Source organism: Spermophilus citellus, assembly GCF_964194105.1.
Source record: "Spermophilus citellus genome assembly, chromosome: 4".
Taxonomy (NCBI): domain Eukaryota; kingdom Metazoa; phylum Chordata; class Mammalia; order Rodentia; family Sciuridae; genus Spermophilus; species Spermophilus citellus.
The window spans coordinates 167,710,068-167,726,680 of record NC_138185.1 but is presented as its reverse complement, the minus strand read 5'-3'; the positions used below and the strand labels follow the sequence as shown (position 1 = coordinate 167,726,680).

General features: G+C 35.3%; 1 protein-coding gene across 2 annotated transcripts in view; it reads left to right on the top strand.

Annotated features, from left to right (window-relative positions):
• Window positions 1-16,613, top strand: part of KLHDC1 (kelch domain containing 1) — a 48,775-nt gene that overhangs the window by 3,523 nt on the left and 28,639 nt on the right. For both annotated transcript variants that reach the window (XM_081289986.1, XM_081289987.1), the window contains exons 2-4: window positions 8,459-8,529; window positions 9,204-9,321; window positions 12,113-12,231. In XM_081289986.1, coding sequence (XP_081146112.1) covers window positions 8,459-8,529; window positions 9,204-9,321; window positions 12,113-12,231 — 308 coding nt within the window. The remainder of the gene's footprint in view (window positions 1-8,458; window positions 8,530-9,203; window positions 9,322-12,112; window positions 12,232-16,613) is intronic.

Below are 16,613 nucleotides of genomic sequence, written 5' to 3'. Positions count from 1 at the left end.
TGAAGAATGAGCAACGGATAAGCACAATTTAACAAAGAAGAAATACATGTATACTATGAACCAATGCTGAAGAAAAAAATGAACCAGTGAGCTGGGCACAGTGGCACACTCCTGTAATCTCAGCAGCTCAGGAGACTGAGGAGGATTGCAAATTCAAAGCCAGCTTCTGTAAAATCGAGGTGCTAAGCAACCCAATGAGACCCTGTCTCTAAATAAAATAACATAGGTCTGGGGATGTGGCTCAGTGGTTGAGTGCCCCTGAGTTCAATCCCTGGTACCCAAGAAAAAACAAAAAATGAACCAGTGAAACCCAAATGAAAAATAAGAAGTTGTTATTTTTTTTCTTATCTGATTTGCAGAGATTAAAAAGAAATTTGGGGATGTGGCTCAAGCGGTAGCACGCTCGCCTGGCATGCGTGCGGCCCGGGTTCGATCCTCAGCACCACATACCAACAAAGATGTTGTGTCCGCCGAGAACTAAAATAAATAAATAAATAAATATTAAAAAAAAAAAGAAATTTGGGGAGCTGGGTGTGGTGGCATTATGCCTGTAATCCCAGCAACATGAGAGGCAAAGGCAGGAGAATGGCAAGTTCAGGTCACTCTCAGTAATTTAGGCCCTATTTTATTTCAAAATAAAAATTAAAAATGTCTGGGGATGTAACCCAGTGGTAAAGCATCCCTGAGTTTAATCTCTGATACCTAAGGAAAAAGAAGAAGAGGGGGAATGGGAGGAGAAGGAGGAAAATAATTTGGGGGGAAAAGCATGTGGAAGGAAATTACTAATACATTATTAATGGGAGTACAAATTGGTGTAATCTTTGAGGGAAAGTTTAACAATGTGTATTAAAAGCCATAAGTGTATAATTCTCCTTAACAGAATAGTTTCACTTTATTCATAACTGGTCACATAGGCTGTCTATGTAAATGTAGAAGACATTTTTTTAAAAAATGCCCCGAATCTGAACTTCCTTTCTCTATTTGTGGTATTCATTGTCTGACTATCCCATCTCTGGGCTTAGAATGTAAGTTCTACAAAGACAGTTTTTACCTATGATATCACATGTCTAGAACTGATTATAGCCAACAGTAGGTATCCAATAAAAAGAACTCAAATGCCCGCTTTTCCACCCTCAATTGCAGCATAATTGTAGGCATGTGTGTTGAACCCTGTTGGTTAACCTGTGCTAGATTTGGATTTTAAAATAAGGAAGTAAAAATCCAGGACCCATATAGGATTCTTAGCCTGGCAATACAATTTCAGAAGTACAAGATCCCTGGCATAAAAGGCAGTGTTACACTTGCAGTATGGTGCTTTCCAGTGACTGCATGCATACCTGTCCCTATGGCATAGTAGTTTCAGACCTTGTTCTTTTTTTATATAAATCAGACACTAGTCCTCTAGCCTCTCTGATAATTTTGTGAGTTGCTTGATTTTTTTTTTTTTTTTTTTTTTTGTACTGGAGATTTAACTCAGGGACACTTTACCACTGAGCCACATCCCCAGCCCTTTTTTATTTTTTATTGTGAGACAGGATCTCACTATATTGCTTAGGGCCCCACTGAATTGCTGAGGCTGGCTTTGAATTTATAATCTTCCTCCTCAGCCCAAATTTCTGGGATTAAAGGTTTGTACCACCACAACTGTCTGCTTTTTTGCTTTGAAACAAAGTCTCACTGCATTGCTTAGGGCCTTGCTAAATTGCCAAGGCTGGTCTTGAATTTGCAATCCTCCTGTTTCAGCACCCAAGCCACTGGAATTACAGATGTGTGCCTCTATAATGTGACTGCATACTAAACTGCTTAAGAAACAAAAATACTTGTTTCTTAAAATTTGAAGCAGATGTACAAATGAATGCATAAAATAAATATCATTTAAAGATAAACATCTAATTATCTTTAAGATGTAAACTACCACCAGTGCCTTGGAAGCTTGAAGTTTATCCTCCACTGATCACACTTCTCTCTCCACTCCATTCCCATAGGTTACCACTATCTTGAATTTTGTGTTAATCACTCTTTTATTTACAGTTTTACCACACATGTATCTCTAAACAAAATATTATATGGTTTTGGAATCATAGCATATTTTCTTTCATGACTTTAGTTTTTAGATTTATATATTGCTTAATCAGTGGATAAGCTTTTGTATGGTTGTACCTATTGGTATTTGTTGTCTATTCTAAATATCAATGCCCATTCTACCCAGTTGTTAAATACACTGAAATCATCCCTAGATCCATTCATTTGATGTATATCCTGTATAACATTATGCTGTGTAAATTTATAGCAATTTATTTATCCATGTTGGTATTTTAATTTGAATGTTTCTGTATTTTGTTTTGTTTTGCTATTATGAGCAATGCTACAATGAGTAAGTAAGTCTCCTATTGCACATGCATACAGGCATGAACATTCTCTAGGGCATATACTAAGAAATGGAAAGCTGGGTCACTGAGTTTTCAAATTTACTTGGAGATTTTAGACCATTGCCAAAATAATTGTATCAATTTATACTACCACCATTTCTCCGCTTGTTCCACATCCTTGACTACATTTGGTACCATCTGCCCTTAAATCTTTGTGAATCCAGTGAGTATAATACAGTATTGCATTTTGTGTTTTGTTCCTTCTATCATGGTACTGATAAATTGGTTTTTCTAACTTTATGGACTATTTGTGTTTTCTATGAAAATGCTGGTGTGTGGTCTTTTGCTCATTTGTCTATTGGTCTATTTCTTTCTCTCTTTCTTTTTTTGTTACCTGATTTGTACAAATATATTTTTTTTTTTTGTACCTGGGATTGAACCTAGGGACATTTAACCCCTGAACCACATCCCCCACCCTTTTTTATTTTTGAGGCAGGCTCTTGGGGCCTCGATAAATTGCTGAGGCTGGCTTTGAACTTGTGATCCTCCTGCCTAAGCCTCCCAAGCCACTGGGATTACTGGTGTGCACCACTATGTCTGACTATACAAATACTTTAATTATAAGGTTGAATGAGTTGAATATGTCTTTTCAGTTTATAGTTTATATGTTTTTTATATTTATTTTTTAGTTTTCGGTGGACACGACATCTTTATTTTTATGTGGTGCTGAGGATCGAACCCAGCACCCCGTGTATGCCAGGCAAGCGTACTACCTCTTGAGCTACATCCCCAGCCCAGTTTATATGTCTTGATAATTCTTTTGTTGAACATAAATTATATATATATATATTTTTATTTATTTTTATTTTTTTTTAATATTTATTTTTTAGTTCTCGGCGGACACAACATCTTTGTTGGTATGTGGTGCTGAGGATCGAACCCGGGCCGCACGCATTCCAGGCGAGCGCGCTACTGCTTGAGCCACATCCCCAGCCCAAATTATATATTTTAATATAATTGGGTTTTTTTCTTTTTTTGTTTTTGGTTTTGTTTTGCTTTGTTTTGTACTGGGGAATGAACCCAAGGGCACTTTACCACTGAGCTACAGCCCCAGCCCTTTTTAATCCTAGTTTGAGACAGGGTCTCACGTAGTTGTTGAAGGTCTCACTGAGTCACTGAGGTTGGCCTCAAACTTGCAGTTCTCCTACCTCAGCCTCCGAAATTTCTGGGATTACAAGTGTGTACCATCATCCCTAGTTTTAATGTAATTTCAGGCTGGGGGTGTAGCTTAGAGTAGAGTGTTTGCCTGGCATGCACAAGGCCTTGGGTTCAATCTCCAGTACCAAAAAAAAAAAAAAAAAGAATGTAATTTCAAACTTTTTCTTAATGCTTTGTATTTTCTGCATCTTGTTTAAGAAATCTTTCCCCATGTAAAAGTCATAAAGTGTCCAACATTGTCTTCTAAACTTTTTTTAGTTTTGCATTCTGTTTAGAACTTTTTTTAACCTGGATTTTTGTTTGCTTGTTTTTTTTGGTTTAAAGTAGAAATCTAGTTTCATAATGTTTTCCTATGGGTCACCACTTGACCTCATGTCATATATTAAAATATCCCCCATTCCTTGCTAACCTCCAAGACTGTTCTGTCATACATCAAATTTTCATGGATGTGTTATCTGTTTCTAGACTTTTCATTCTGTTTAATTAGGGTTTTGTTTTGTTTTGTTTTGTTTTTTGCCATACTAGGAAATAAACACCCAGGGGTACTTTGCCACTGAGCTATATCCTCAATCCTTTTTATTTTATTTTTCATTTTACTTTATTTATTGATTGATTATGGTACCAGAGATTGAACCTAGGGGTACTCTACCATTGTACCACATTCCCACCTCTTTTTTATATTTTTTTATTTTGAGAGAGGGCATGTCCCCTTTTCCCATTCCTAACATTGCTTATTGGTACCTTTCCTCCCCACCTTGAATAATCATGCAAAACGTTTGTTAGACTTGTGAAAAAACAACTTTTTGTTTACTTACTCCTCTCACATTTTTTCTATATTATTGATAACCTGCTCCTTTTTCTTTCTTCCTAATTTCTATTTAAGATTCAAGATTTATTATGCTGTTATTTCTTGAAATTCTGAAATTGAATGTTCAAATCTTTTTTCTTATTTTTAAATTTATTAGTACAAATATTTAAGGCTGTCTATTTTTCTCTAAGTATCTCTTTAGCTGCATCTCCCAAATTTTGGCAAGCAGTATTTTGTCATTTTTCAGTTCTACATATTTTATTGTTTCCCATTATTTCTTATTTCACCTATAATTTGCTTAGGGGAAAAAATCCTAGATTTTTAAACATGGTGTTTTTATAATCAGCTTTGTTTTGTTAATTGTGTTGTACTCAGAAAGTGTATTCTCTTGAATATATTTAGGCTTCCTTTAAAGACTAGTTTGTGGTCAGTATTCAGAAACATGCTATTTATTATAAGAAACATACATTCTAATTATTAGGTGAAGTGTTTTATATATGTAAATTTTTTCAGCTTTGTTCATCACATTATCCAGAATTCCTGGATCACATATTTAAAGCCAGTAAAACCTATCCCAAAGTAAAAAATAAAAATAAAAAAGGCTGGGGCTATATATCCTTGGGTTCAATCCTCAGAGCTGAGAGAGAGACAGACAGACAGACAGAAGTTGCACAATACCTTTAAAAGTTATCTCTCAATGATCTAAGTCCTCCCACTAGGCCCCACCTCTTAAAATTTCCACCATTTCCCAAGAGCACCAAGTTGGGGACCAAGCCTGTGGGGGACATTTAAGATTCAAATTATAGTAGTTCATGTTCATTTGAAGGTGATCTGTCTTTTCTTGAGTTGTTTTTAGGAATATGCCTTTTTCTTCAGTCCTGATGTGTCTAGGTATGGATTTTTTGTTTATTCTGTTTAGAACTTGTTAGGACTTCCTAGATCTCAGAATTGATGACTTTCAACAACTTTACAAAACTCTTGGCTTTTGTCTCTTCAAATGTTGCCTCTTCCCCCATTCTATTTTGTTGTAATGTATTTCTTGTTAGACTTAGTTTTCCTCTTACTCCATGTCTCTTTTCTTTTTAAAATATAGTTCCTCTTTCTGGGCTACATTTCTGATACAGAAGTTCACTAATTTTCTTTATAGAATGACCTAGGGGAGAACAGTATCAGTGGAATGACAACTCAGAAGCCAGATTAGAATGGGGTTGGTAAGAGAATGAAAGGTGATACAATGGAGACTTATACTATGTATGAAAGAAACTCATCATGAAAGGTGGTTTTTTTTTTTTTTTTTTTTTTTTTTTTTTTTTGTAAAGGGAGGAGATAAAAAGAAGAATTAAGGGAAAGTTTTTGTTTTTGTGTTTTGAAGATGAGTACATATTAAGGCATGTTTGGATATTTGTAGGAATGATCCAGTAGAGAAAGAATTGTTGATGATGTAGAAAAGAAAGAATAGTGTAGAAGTGAAGCCTCTGATAAAGTAGAAAGGAACTGGTTCCAGACTGTTCAATTCTGTGTTTCATTTGTATTTTTCATCATACAAATTAGTGAAAATTATCTAAATTATCAAACTAAAGTTAATAGGTCAATTTAATAGTTATTGACTTGGTTAATGACTGACCCATTCACTCAATCAACAAATATTCTCTTTGCCTTTTATGTGTGAAATCTGTGCCTCTGGGAAATTAAACTGTAACAAGATAGACATGATCTGTGCACTTGTAAAGCTTGAAGTTTAGTGGTATTGATAGTGGTGGGTTAGTGTGACACAAAGAAAGAACTTCAAAGGAGAAGTGCAGGACTGTATGAGAGCATTTGAATAGGGACCTTAATTTCTTAAACTATGATGGGTGATTAGAGAAGTAACATTTAAACTGATTCCCAAATAATGAGTAGTTAAACAAATTTTGAAGGAACATTTCAGGAAGACAGGAGTTGGGAATGTAGCTCATTGGTAAAGTGCTTGCCTTGAATGCATGAAGCCCTTGATTTGATCTCTAAAACCACCAAAAGTTTAAACAAACAGAAAAAAAAAGAGAGAGAGAGAGAGAGAGAGAAAGCATAGATTAACAGCAAGGAACTCTGAAAGGTATAGGAACTGAAAGAAGACTAAACAAAGCATAATGAGTAAAAGGCAAATTGAGATTTGGAGGTAGGTACCAATGTACTACAGAATCATAAGAATCTTAGGCTATACTAAGAACAGTAGGGAACCATTAAAGGGAATTAGTCAAACCATGAAAAGAAATTCATTTCTCTGATATTTCTTGAGTGAGCAGGTACACATGAGGCTACTGGAGCCTGATGTCATTAAACCTTAGAATCATTAATTTACCTTCTGACAATTATTTGTTTACTTATACATTTAATATGGATTCCTTGGCTAGACATGAATGGAAGTTTCCTTGGAATTAATAAAAAGGTTTTCTATTGTGTGGGGTGGGGGAGGGAAAGAAAAAGAAGGGAGGCAGAAAGAGAATGAGGAGAGCAAGAAGCAGAGACCAACATAGAATTATTAGTCAAAGATTATAGTTTTAAAATTTAACTAACATAGCAATGAGAAACAGCTGAATCTACTGAGCATGTTAATTTTTGCATCATAGTTTTAGAAATTCTTAAACTGCTATTTTATTTATTTATTTATTTATTAAAGAGAGAGAGAGAGAGAGAGAGAGAGAGAGAGAGAGAGAGAGAGAGAGAGAGAGAATTTATTTATTTTTACATCTTTATTCGTATGTGGTGCTGAGGATCGAACCTGGGCCACATGCATACCAGGTGAGCGCGCTACCCCTTGAGCCACATCCCTAGCCCATCAAACTGCTATTTTAAATTAGACCTAATTTTGGGGCTGGGATTGTGGCTCAGCGGTAGATCGCTTGTCTAGCACGTGTGAGGCCCTGGGTTCGATCCTCAGCACCACATAAAAATAAAATAAATACAATAAAGATATTGTGTCCAGTTACAACTGAAAAATAAATATAAAAAAATAAAATAAATAAAATAGACCTACTTTTAAGTTATTTTATAGAGTCTAAGAAATCATGTCAAATTTATGTAAGGAATTTGTTTTTTGTGTTTGTTTCTTGGTATTGCAAGATTGAACCCAGAGGCATTCTACCACTGAGCTACATCCCCAGTCCTTTTTATGTTTTATTTTAAGACAGGGTCTTACTAAGTTGCTGAGGGTCTCACAGAGTTACTGAGACTGACCTCAAACTTGTGAACCTCCTGCTTCAGCCTCCTGAGTAGCTGGGATTATACACATGCACTACCACACCCAGCCAAGGATTTATTTTACTTGACTTTTTGTTTGTTTGTTTGCTTGTTTACCTGGTGTTGGGGATTGAATCTAGGGATTTATGCCTGCTAGGCAAGCACTCTACCACTGAGCTATATCCCCAGCTCCTAATTCTTTTTTTTTTTTTAACTTAAATGATATTGTTATACCATTCTTATTTCTCTCTTCATCATAAATATTAGGATGCAATACTTACGTTATCAGCTTCTTTAGAATTTTTTCAAATTCTGAGTTATCATTTTGACTAGTTACATTTATCTTGATCCTTAGATTCTAGATTTAAAACACCTAACATTATATTTTGCATATAGTAGGCACTCAACAGATATGTTCATATGAGTTAAGATATCTGAGGCAGTGCTCTTACAATTTTGTCTTGAAAAAAAATTTCTTCCTTAATTCCTTCTTTTTTCTCAAAATGCATTGCCCTTTTTCTAAATCCTTTTTTCCTGGCTTTATAATCTTTGCTCTTCTGCATAAATTTTATTATTTTGGTATTTTCCCTTATTCAAAATCCCTTTGGAAAGTGTAACAGCCCCAAATCATTTTCTTGAGACTCATATATTTGATTTTTGGATTTTAAAACATTTATTTTCCCTATTTTCTCTTAGAAAATCTTTCCTTTTGATCTTATATTTAAAAGTCTTTGAGACTGATATTATGTTTTGTTGTATTTTAATTACAGTTTTTCTTATCCTGAGGAACTTTTGAATTGTTACTATCTGATCAATAAATATAATTTTATGTATTCTGTATTTTTAGTCAATTGAAGACAATGAAGTATATTTGCCTAATGATGAAATTTGGACCTATGATATTGATAGTGGGTTATGGTAAGTAATTTAAATTGCAGTGTCTAGTCTTTTTTTTTTTTTTTTTTTTTTTTTTTTTAGAGAGGAGAGAGAGGAGAGAGAGAGAGAGAGAGAGAGAGAGAGAGAATTTTTTAATATTTATTTTTTTAGTTCTCGGCAGACACAACATCTTTGTTGGTATGTGGTGCTGAGGATCGAACCCGGGCCGCACACATGCCAGGCGAGCGCGCTACCGCTTGAGCCACATCCCCAGCCCCAAGTGTGTCTAGTCTTAATATCTGTTATAAATGTTTTCATAGACTACAGGGATCTGAGACCATACATAGGACATACTGCAACATTTATATTATAAGTCTCTCTCTCCTTTTCTTTCAATATTTTATTCTCTGTGACTGTCTTTCCCTACTCTATTTCCTTCTCCATTCTTTGTCCATTACTGTTTCTCTCAAGACCAATGCTCTAGTTCCCATTTCTAGTGATATGTATGAATATTTTGTGATTTTTTTCCTCCAAGCAGGTTAAAAGATCAATCTCTGTGTTGGATCTTCTTAAAGTTTTTACAGTATTGACTACCATTACATTTTAATTTTAATTGGCAATAGGAATTTTCACTGAAAAGATTCTCAGGAAGTTTAAGGGGAATTTTTATTTGCCTTTGGAAAAATTTAATGTATTCCATGTCATTTTTACTGCAGGAGAATGCATCTAATGGAAGGAGAACTCCCTACCTCCATGTCAGGAAGCTGTGGTGCTTGCATTAATGGGAAGCTGTACGTTTTTGGAGGATATGATGACAAAGGATACAGCAATCGAGTAATATTTTTTAATTTACTTTTTATTTGTTCATTTTAGATGTACATGACAGTAGAATGTATTTTGACATATTATACATACATGGAGAATAACTTATTCTAATTAGGATCCTATTTTGTGGTTGAACATGATGTGGAGTTACACGGTCATGTATTCATATATAAACAGAAAAGTTATGTCCAGGGGCTGGGGTGTGGCACAGTGGTAGAACACTCGTGGAACTTGAGTGAGGCACTGGGTTTGATTCTCAGCACCACATAAAAATAAATAAAATAAAGGTATTGTGTCCATCTAAAACTAAAAAAAAAAAAAGAAAAGAAAAGTTATTTCCAATTCATTCTACTGTCTTTCCCATTCCCATCGTCCTCCCTTCCCTTTATTCCCCTTTGTCTAATCCAATGAACTTTTATTCTTTTCTCTCCTTCCCCTTATTGTATGTTAGCATCCGCATATCAAAGAGAACATAAAGCCTTTGGTTTTTTGGAATTGGCTTATTCTTTTCTTTTTTTAAAAATTTTTTTGTAGTTGTAGATGGACACAATACCTTTATTTTATTTGTTTATTTTTATGTGGCTCCCCGGGATCGAACCAAGCTAGGCACACATGCTAGGCAAACGCTCTACCACTGAGCCACAACCCTGGGACGTGGAATTGGCTTATTTCACTTAGCATGATAGACTCCAGTTCTATCCATTTACTAGCTAATGTAATAATTTCATTCTTCTTTATGGCTGAGTATATTCCATTGTGTATATATACCACATTGTCTTACTCATCTATTGAGGACACCTAAGTTGGTTCCATAGCTTAGCTATTGTGAATTGAGCTGCTATAAATATTGATGGCCGTAACACTGTAGTATGCTGATTTTAAGTTCTTTGGGTATATACCCAAGAGTGGGATAGCTGGGTCAAATGGTGGTTCCATCCCAAGTTTTCTGAGGAATCTCCTTACTGCTTTCCAGAGAGATTGCAACAATTTGCAGTCCCTCTAGCAATGTATGAGTGTACCTTTTCCCTCTACATCGTCGCCAACATTTATTGTTACTTGTATTCTTGATAATAGCCATTCTGACTGGAGTGAGATGGAATCTCATTTGCATTTCTCTAATTGCTAGAATTGTTGAACATTTTTTCATATTTTTTTGATCATTTGTATTTCTTCTTCTGTGAAGTGTTTGTTCAGTTCCTTTGGCCAGTTATTGATTGGGTTATTTATTTCCTTGGTGTTAAGTTTTTTGAGTTCTTTATGTATCCTGGAGATTAATGCTTTCTGAGGTACAGATGGCAAAGATTTTTTTCCCATTCTATAGGCTCTCTATTCACATTCTTGATTGTTTCCTTTGCCATGGAAGAAGCTTTTTAGTTTGATACCATGCCTTTTATTTATTCTTGATTTTTCTTCTTCTACTTTAGGAGTCTTATTAAGGAAGTCAATTCCTAAGCAACCATGATGGAGAGTTGGGCCTATATTAGACCAGGGATAGGGTCTCTGGTCTAATGCCTAGGTCCTTAATTCACTTTGAGTTGAGTTTTGTGCAGGATGAGACATATGGGTTCAATTTCATTGTACTAAATATGGATTCCAGTTTTCCCAGTAACACTTGTTGAAGAGGCTATCTTTTCTCCAGTGTATGTTTTTGGTGCCTTTGTCTAGTATGAGATAACTATATTTATGTGGGTTTGTCTTGGTATCTTCTACTCTGTTTCATTGGTCTTCATTTCTGTTTTGGTGCCAATACCATGCTATTTTTATTATTATAGCTCTGTATGGTATAATTTAAGGTCTTGTATTGTGATGCCTCCTGATTCTTTTTTCTTGCTAAGGATTGCTTTGGCTATTCTGGGCCTCTATTTTTCCAAATGAATTTCATGACTATTTTTTCTATCTTTATGAGGAACATCATTGGGATTTTAATAGGAATTATATTAAATCTATATAGCACTTTTGGTAGTATGGCCATTTTGACAATATTAATTCTGCCTATCCAAGAACATGGGAAATCTTTACATCTTCTAAGGTCTTCTTCAATTTCTTTCTTCAGTGTTCTGTAGTTTTCATTGTAGAGATCTTTTACCTCTTTTGTTAGATAGATTCCCAAGTTTGTTTGTTTGTTGAGGCCACTGTGAATGAAATAATTTTTCTAATTTCTCTTTCTTTTGATTCATCATTGGTGTCTAGGAATGCAATGAATTTATAAATGTTAATTTTATATTTTTCTACTTTGCTGAATTCATTTGAGTCCCTCTGCCTTTTTTTTTTTTTTTTTCTCTTTTCATCAACCTTGCTGAGAAACTGCCTGTTTTCTTAGTTTCACACCACTGAGCATCCCAGGAAAAAGACCTTCTCTATTCTGCCATCTTGAAAAAATCTTGAGTAATATTTTATTTTAATTCAGGAGTGCAGCAAAATATAATCATTAATACATCATTTCATCTTCCAAGTTTGCAAATATTTAAAAGAAGATAACTATAGAAAAATTTAAAAACAAATGGGAAATGCAGCATACTTGCTTTTCTCTTCCATGTCTTTCTGCTTCAGAATCAACTACACTCTTAATTGATATCATAGGGCAAGAACAGATGGGGAAAGGTCCTTTTCAGTATTTCTTATATATAATTTCCTTCTAAAACACTGTGTGATTTTTATTCATTCTATAATTCTTAGTAGGTAAAATTTTTATCTATTAAAAATATAAAGAATAACATTAATTTTTGGATGACAGTTCTCCTTAGTATAGATTTAATTTTTAAATGTCTTATATGCTAATAATGTTCTCATTTTTTAAAAGCTTTATTTTGTCAATTTGCGAACAAGAGATGGCACCTATGTTTGGAAAAAAATCACCAACTTTGAAGGACAGCCACCCACACCTCGTGATAAACTTTCCTGTTGGGTGTATAAAGACAGGTAATGTAATAACTACACGTAGTGCATTACTGTAATCCTTACTTAAGTAAGCTTTTGGCCAAAATAGAGAAAATTTGAAAGTATGATTTTTTTCCCCAAGATATAATTGCACCCTTGCTTTGGTGTTGATGGCATTAGGAGTTATAAACCCTGAGTAAAAACCATATCATGAAAACAAACATGGTGGAAGCAATTATTTGAGTGTTTTACATTAAAGAATTTATTCCTAAATTTTCTGAATAGTTAATATGACAAAAATCAAAATCATATTAAAAAGCATAAAATGAAAGATCTGTTTTCTATATATATACCCCGCCACCCTATTTTCACCCACCACTTACATAAAAACTGATTTTATTAAGATTTTTTGTGTTGTTATGGCAATGGTTTTCAAACTTTTCTGCCTTTGGAATCATCTGGGGATATTTATATAATTCCCAAACCAATGTGATACTTATTAAATTCTAGTCTTTTAGGGTAGGGTTTTTTCAAGTTCCTGAAGTAATTCCAAAGTACGAACAAGTTTGGAAACCACTGGCATCAGTGTTACTTTATGCAGTTAGAAACAAATACATATGTATGTATGTATGCCTGTTTCTCCACTCCCCCTCATGCAAATATCAGCATATTCTCTCTACTCTTCAGAACTCCACTGCTTCTTTTAGTTAACAGTATACCATTAAAATTGTTCAACTTTCCATATTCATAGTTAGAAAACTTGTTTTCTTATAGCTGCATAGTATTCTCCTATGTGAGTACAAGGCCTTATCCAAACATTTCCCAAGGGGGAATTTTAAATGGTAGGTTTAAAGCATGCAAGCACATGCCAGGCATGGTGGCATGCATCTGTAATCCCAGCATCCCACAAATTTGTGCCAGCCTCAACAGTTTAGTGAGGCTTAAACAATTTAGTAAGACCTGTCTCAAAAAGGTGGGGGGCCTAGAGTTGTAGCTCAGTGGTAAAGTACCCTTAGGTTCAATCCCCCATATAAAAACAAAAAACAAAACAAGTTTTTGGAGGTTACAAGTTCCAGGAGGTCACACTGTGACTGAAAGGTGGTCATTGTAGAATATCTATGCAGTCCGTGCAGGGTGATAGTGGTGGGTTCAAGGAGTCAGCCAGTCAAGTAGGTTATATCTAGCTGTTGCATAGGGAAGTGGTCATCAGAAGGCAGTTATCTAAGACAGATGTCTGTGTCAACCACATTGAGGAACTGAGAGAAGATATAAAACTGGAAACTGTGGCACAGGTAGCTGAGTTCTGCTCTTGGTATGAGAAAATTCAACTTATATTTAAAAAATGGATGTTGAGGCAACATAAAATTATAAGAAATGACTACAGAGCCCCAGTGCAGTGGTGCACACCTATAACCCCAGTGACTCAGGAAGCTGAGGCAGGAGGATCACAAGTTTCAGGTCAGTCATAGCAACTTAGCAAGGCTCTAAGCAATTTAGTGAAACCCTAGCTCAAAATAAAAAGGAATGGGGGATATAGCTTAGTCATAACCCTTGGGTTCAATCCCAGTACCAAAAAAAAAAAAAAAAAATTGACTATAGAAGAGTGATTGACAACTTTGTCAATTTACTCTTTGATTAGGCCTTCCTCATTTGTCATTTCAGTTTGGAAAAAGTGTTATGAGGGCTAGGGGTAAACTAGTCATTGAACCCTATCTCTGAGCTTTGCCTAAGCTTGCAAAAGAGAATATCTTTGTGAATATCTGTAGCAATGACAAAAAATTCATTTTCTAAGCCCCTAGGGTTTTCTAATTTTGTTTCTGCAGAACTTAATCTGCCCCACAAAGTATGTTTGGTCCTTTAAAGTTTTTCTAGTAATGTATATAAAGGAAACTTGTAACATTGGTTTCCCTAGGCAGGAGAAGTGAGAGCAGGAAAGATACTTACTTTTTACTAAATCTTTTTTATAAGTACCGTGCACTAACCAATTGTGCCATTGGATCTCTGGTTTTGCTATACCTATTTTAAAAGATATTAAACATAAGATTTTTCATTTTAATCATTTAATTATATAAATCAATGGCATTAATTATTCACATTTTTGTGCTACCTTCACCATTATGGGGTTCAGACTTTTTCATTACTTCAAGCAAAAACTCTAAAGTACTCTTGAAGCAATATCTCCCCATTCTCCTTTCTTCTCAACCCCTGGTAACCTCTGTTGTCCTTTCTATATTTATGAATTTTCCTATTGTAGGTATTTCATATAAATAGAATCACATAATGCTTATTCTTTTGAATCTGTCTTATGTAACATAATGTTTTCAAGGGTCACCATGTTGTAGCATGTTTCAGAACCTCTTTACTTTTATGACTGAGTAATATATCATTACATGCACTCATGCACATGTGCGCGCACGCATGCGTGCACACACACACTGTTTTTTGTTTATCCATTCATATGTTGATGAACACTTGGGTTTTCACCTCTGACTGTGGTCAATAAAACTACAATGAACATTGGCATGCAAGTGTTATTTTGGTCCTTGTTTTCAGTTCTTTGGAGTATATACCTAACAATAGAATTGCTGAGTCATATGGTAATTCTGTGTGTAATGTTTCAAGGAATTATCAAACTGTTTTTCACTGGTAATGTACAAAGTTTCCAATTTCTCTACATCCTCACCAAACCTTTTCAGGGTTTTTTTTTTTGTTGTTGTTGTTTTTGTTTTTTTTGGTTACCAGGGGTTGAACTCAGGGCATTCCACCACTGAGCCACATCTCTTGCTGTTGCTGAGGCTGGCTCTGAACTTTCTGTTCTGTCTCAGCCTCCCAAGTCTCTGGGATTACAGGCATGCATTACCGAGCCTGGCTTGTTTTTGTTTTTTTATAATAGTCATTCTAGGGGGTATGAAATGGTATCTCATGGTTTTGATTCATATTTCCCTAACAGCAACTAATGATGTGGACTGTCATTTCATGTGCTTATTGGCATTTTTGGCTCAGCGGTAGAACGCTCACCTAGCACGTGCAAGACGCTGGGTTCGATCCTCAGCACCACATAAAAATAAATAAATCAAATAAAGGTATTGTGTCCAACTACAACTAAAAAAAATATTTTAAAAAAATCTTCTTTGGAGGGGCCTAAGGTGGTAAAGAGCTTGCCTAGCATGTGTGAGGCACTTTGTTCAATTCTCAGCCCTGCATGTAAATAAATACATAAATAAATAGTCCATCAACAACTAAAAAGAAATATTAAAAAAAATTTTTGTTTGGAGGAGTGTGACTATTCAAGTCCTCTGTTCAGTTTTAAAATTGGGTTATTAGGGGGCTGGGGATGTGGCTCAAGCGGTAGCGCGCTCGCCTGGTATGCGTGTGGCCCGGGTTCGATCCTCAGCACCACATACCAACAAAGATGTTGTATCCGCCGAGAACTAAAAAATAAATATTAAAAATTCTCTCTCTCTCTCTCTCTCTCTCTCCTCTTTCACTCTGTCTTTAAAAAAAAATTGGGTTATTAGTTCTTTTGTTGTTGAGTTACAGTTGTATATTAATCCCTTTTCAGACATAGTTTTCTTGTAGTGTCTTTGTCTGATTTTGGGGCAATGCTGGCCTCATAGAATGAATGGGGAAGTTTGCCTCCTCTTCAGTTTTTTGGAACAGCTTGAAAAGGATTGGTATTAATCCTTCTTTAAATGTTTGGTAGAATTCACCAGGGAGGCCATCTAGTCCTGGACCTTTCTTTATGAGGAGGTTTTTGATTACTGATAAGTCTTCATATGTGCTATATTTATTCACATTTTCTATTTCTTCTTGAGCCATTTTTTGTAGTATATATCTTTCCAGGAATTTTTCATCTAGGTTATCCAATTTGTTGATGTATAGTTTTTCATAGAATTCTTATATAATCTTTCTTATTTCTATAATGTCAGTAATAATAATAATAATATATTCTCTTTCATTTCCCCCTTTTTTTTGACATGGGCTCACTATGTCAGGCTGGCCTCAAATTCCCAAGACCCAATGCATGCTATGTTAGTGCAAAAAGACCAGGAGCAACACAAACCTCATAAATCAGCTCAGCGCTTTATTCAAGAACAAAGTTTCACACAGGAGCAGAGGATATAGGGATGAAATGATGCTGTGGTGGGACCCACTTTCCTAGTGGAAAATGAACCCCTGAACAAAGAAAGGACCTGGGCTTATATAGATTATTACGAGAGGTGGTCTAGTGAGGATATCAATTTTCTTTGGGCACCCAGGAATTTGGAGTTTGTTCTATGAATCAGTAAAGGGGTCAGTTTTAGTGCTTAGGAATTTGGGATGTCTTTTATGGGGCGAAATGGGAGGGAGTCTAGGGTCAGTGTTCAGTTTCTGGGATTTATCTTACTGGACCTAATGGAGGGCCTGGGGTCAGTGGTTGGTAT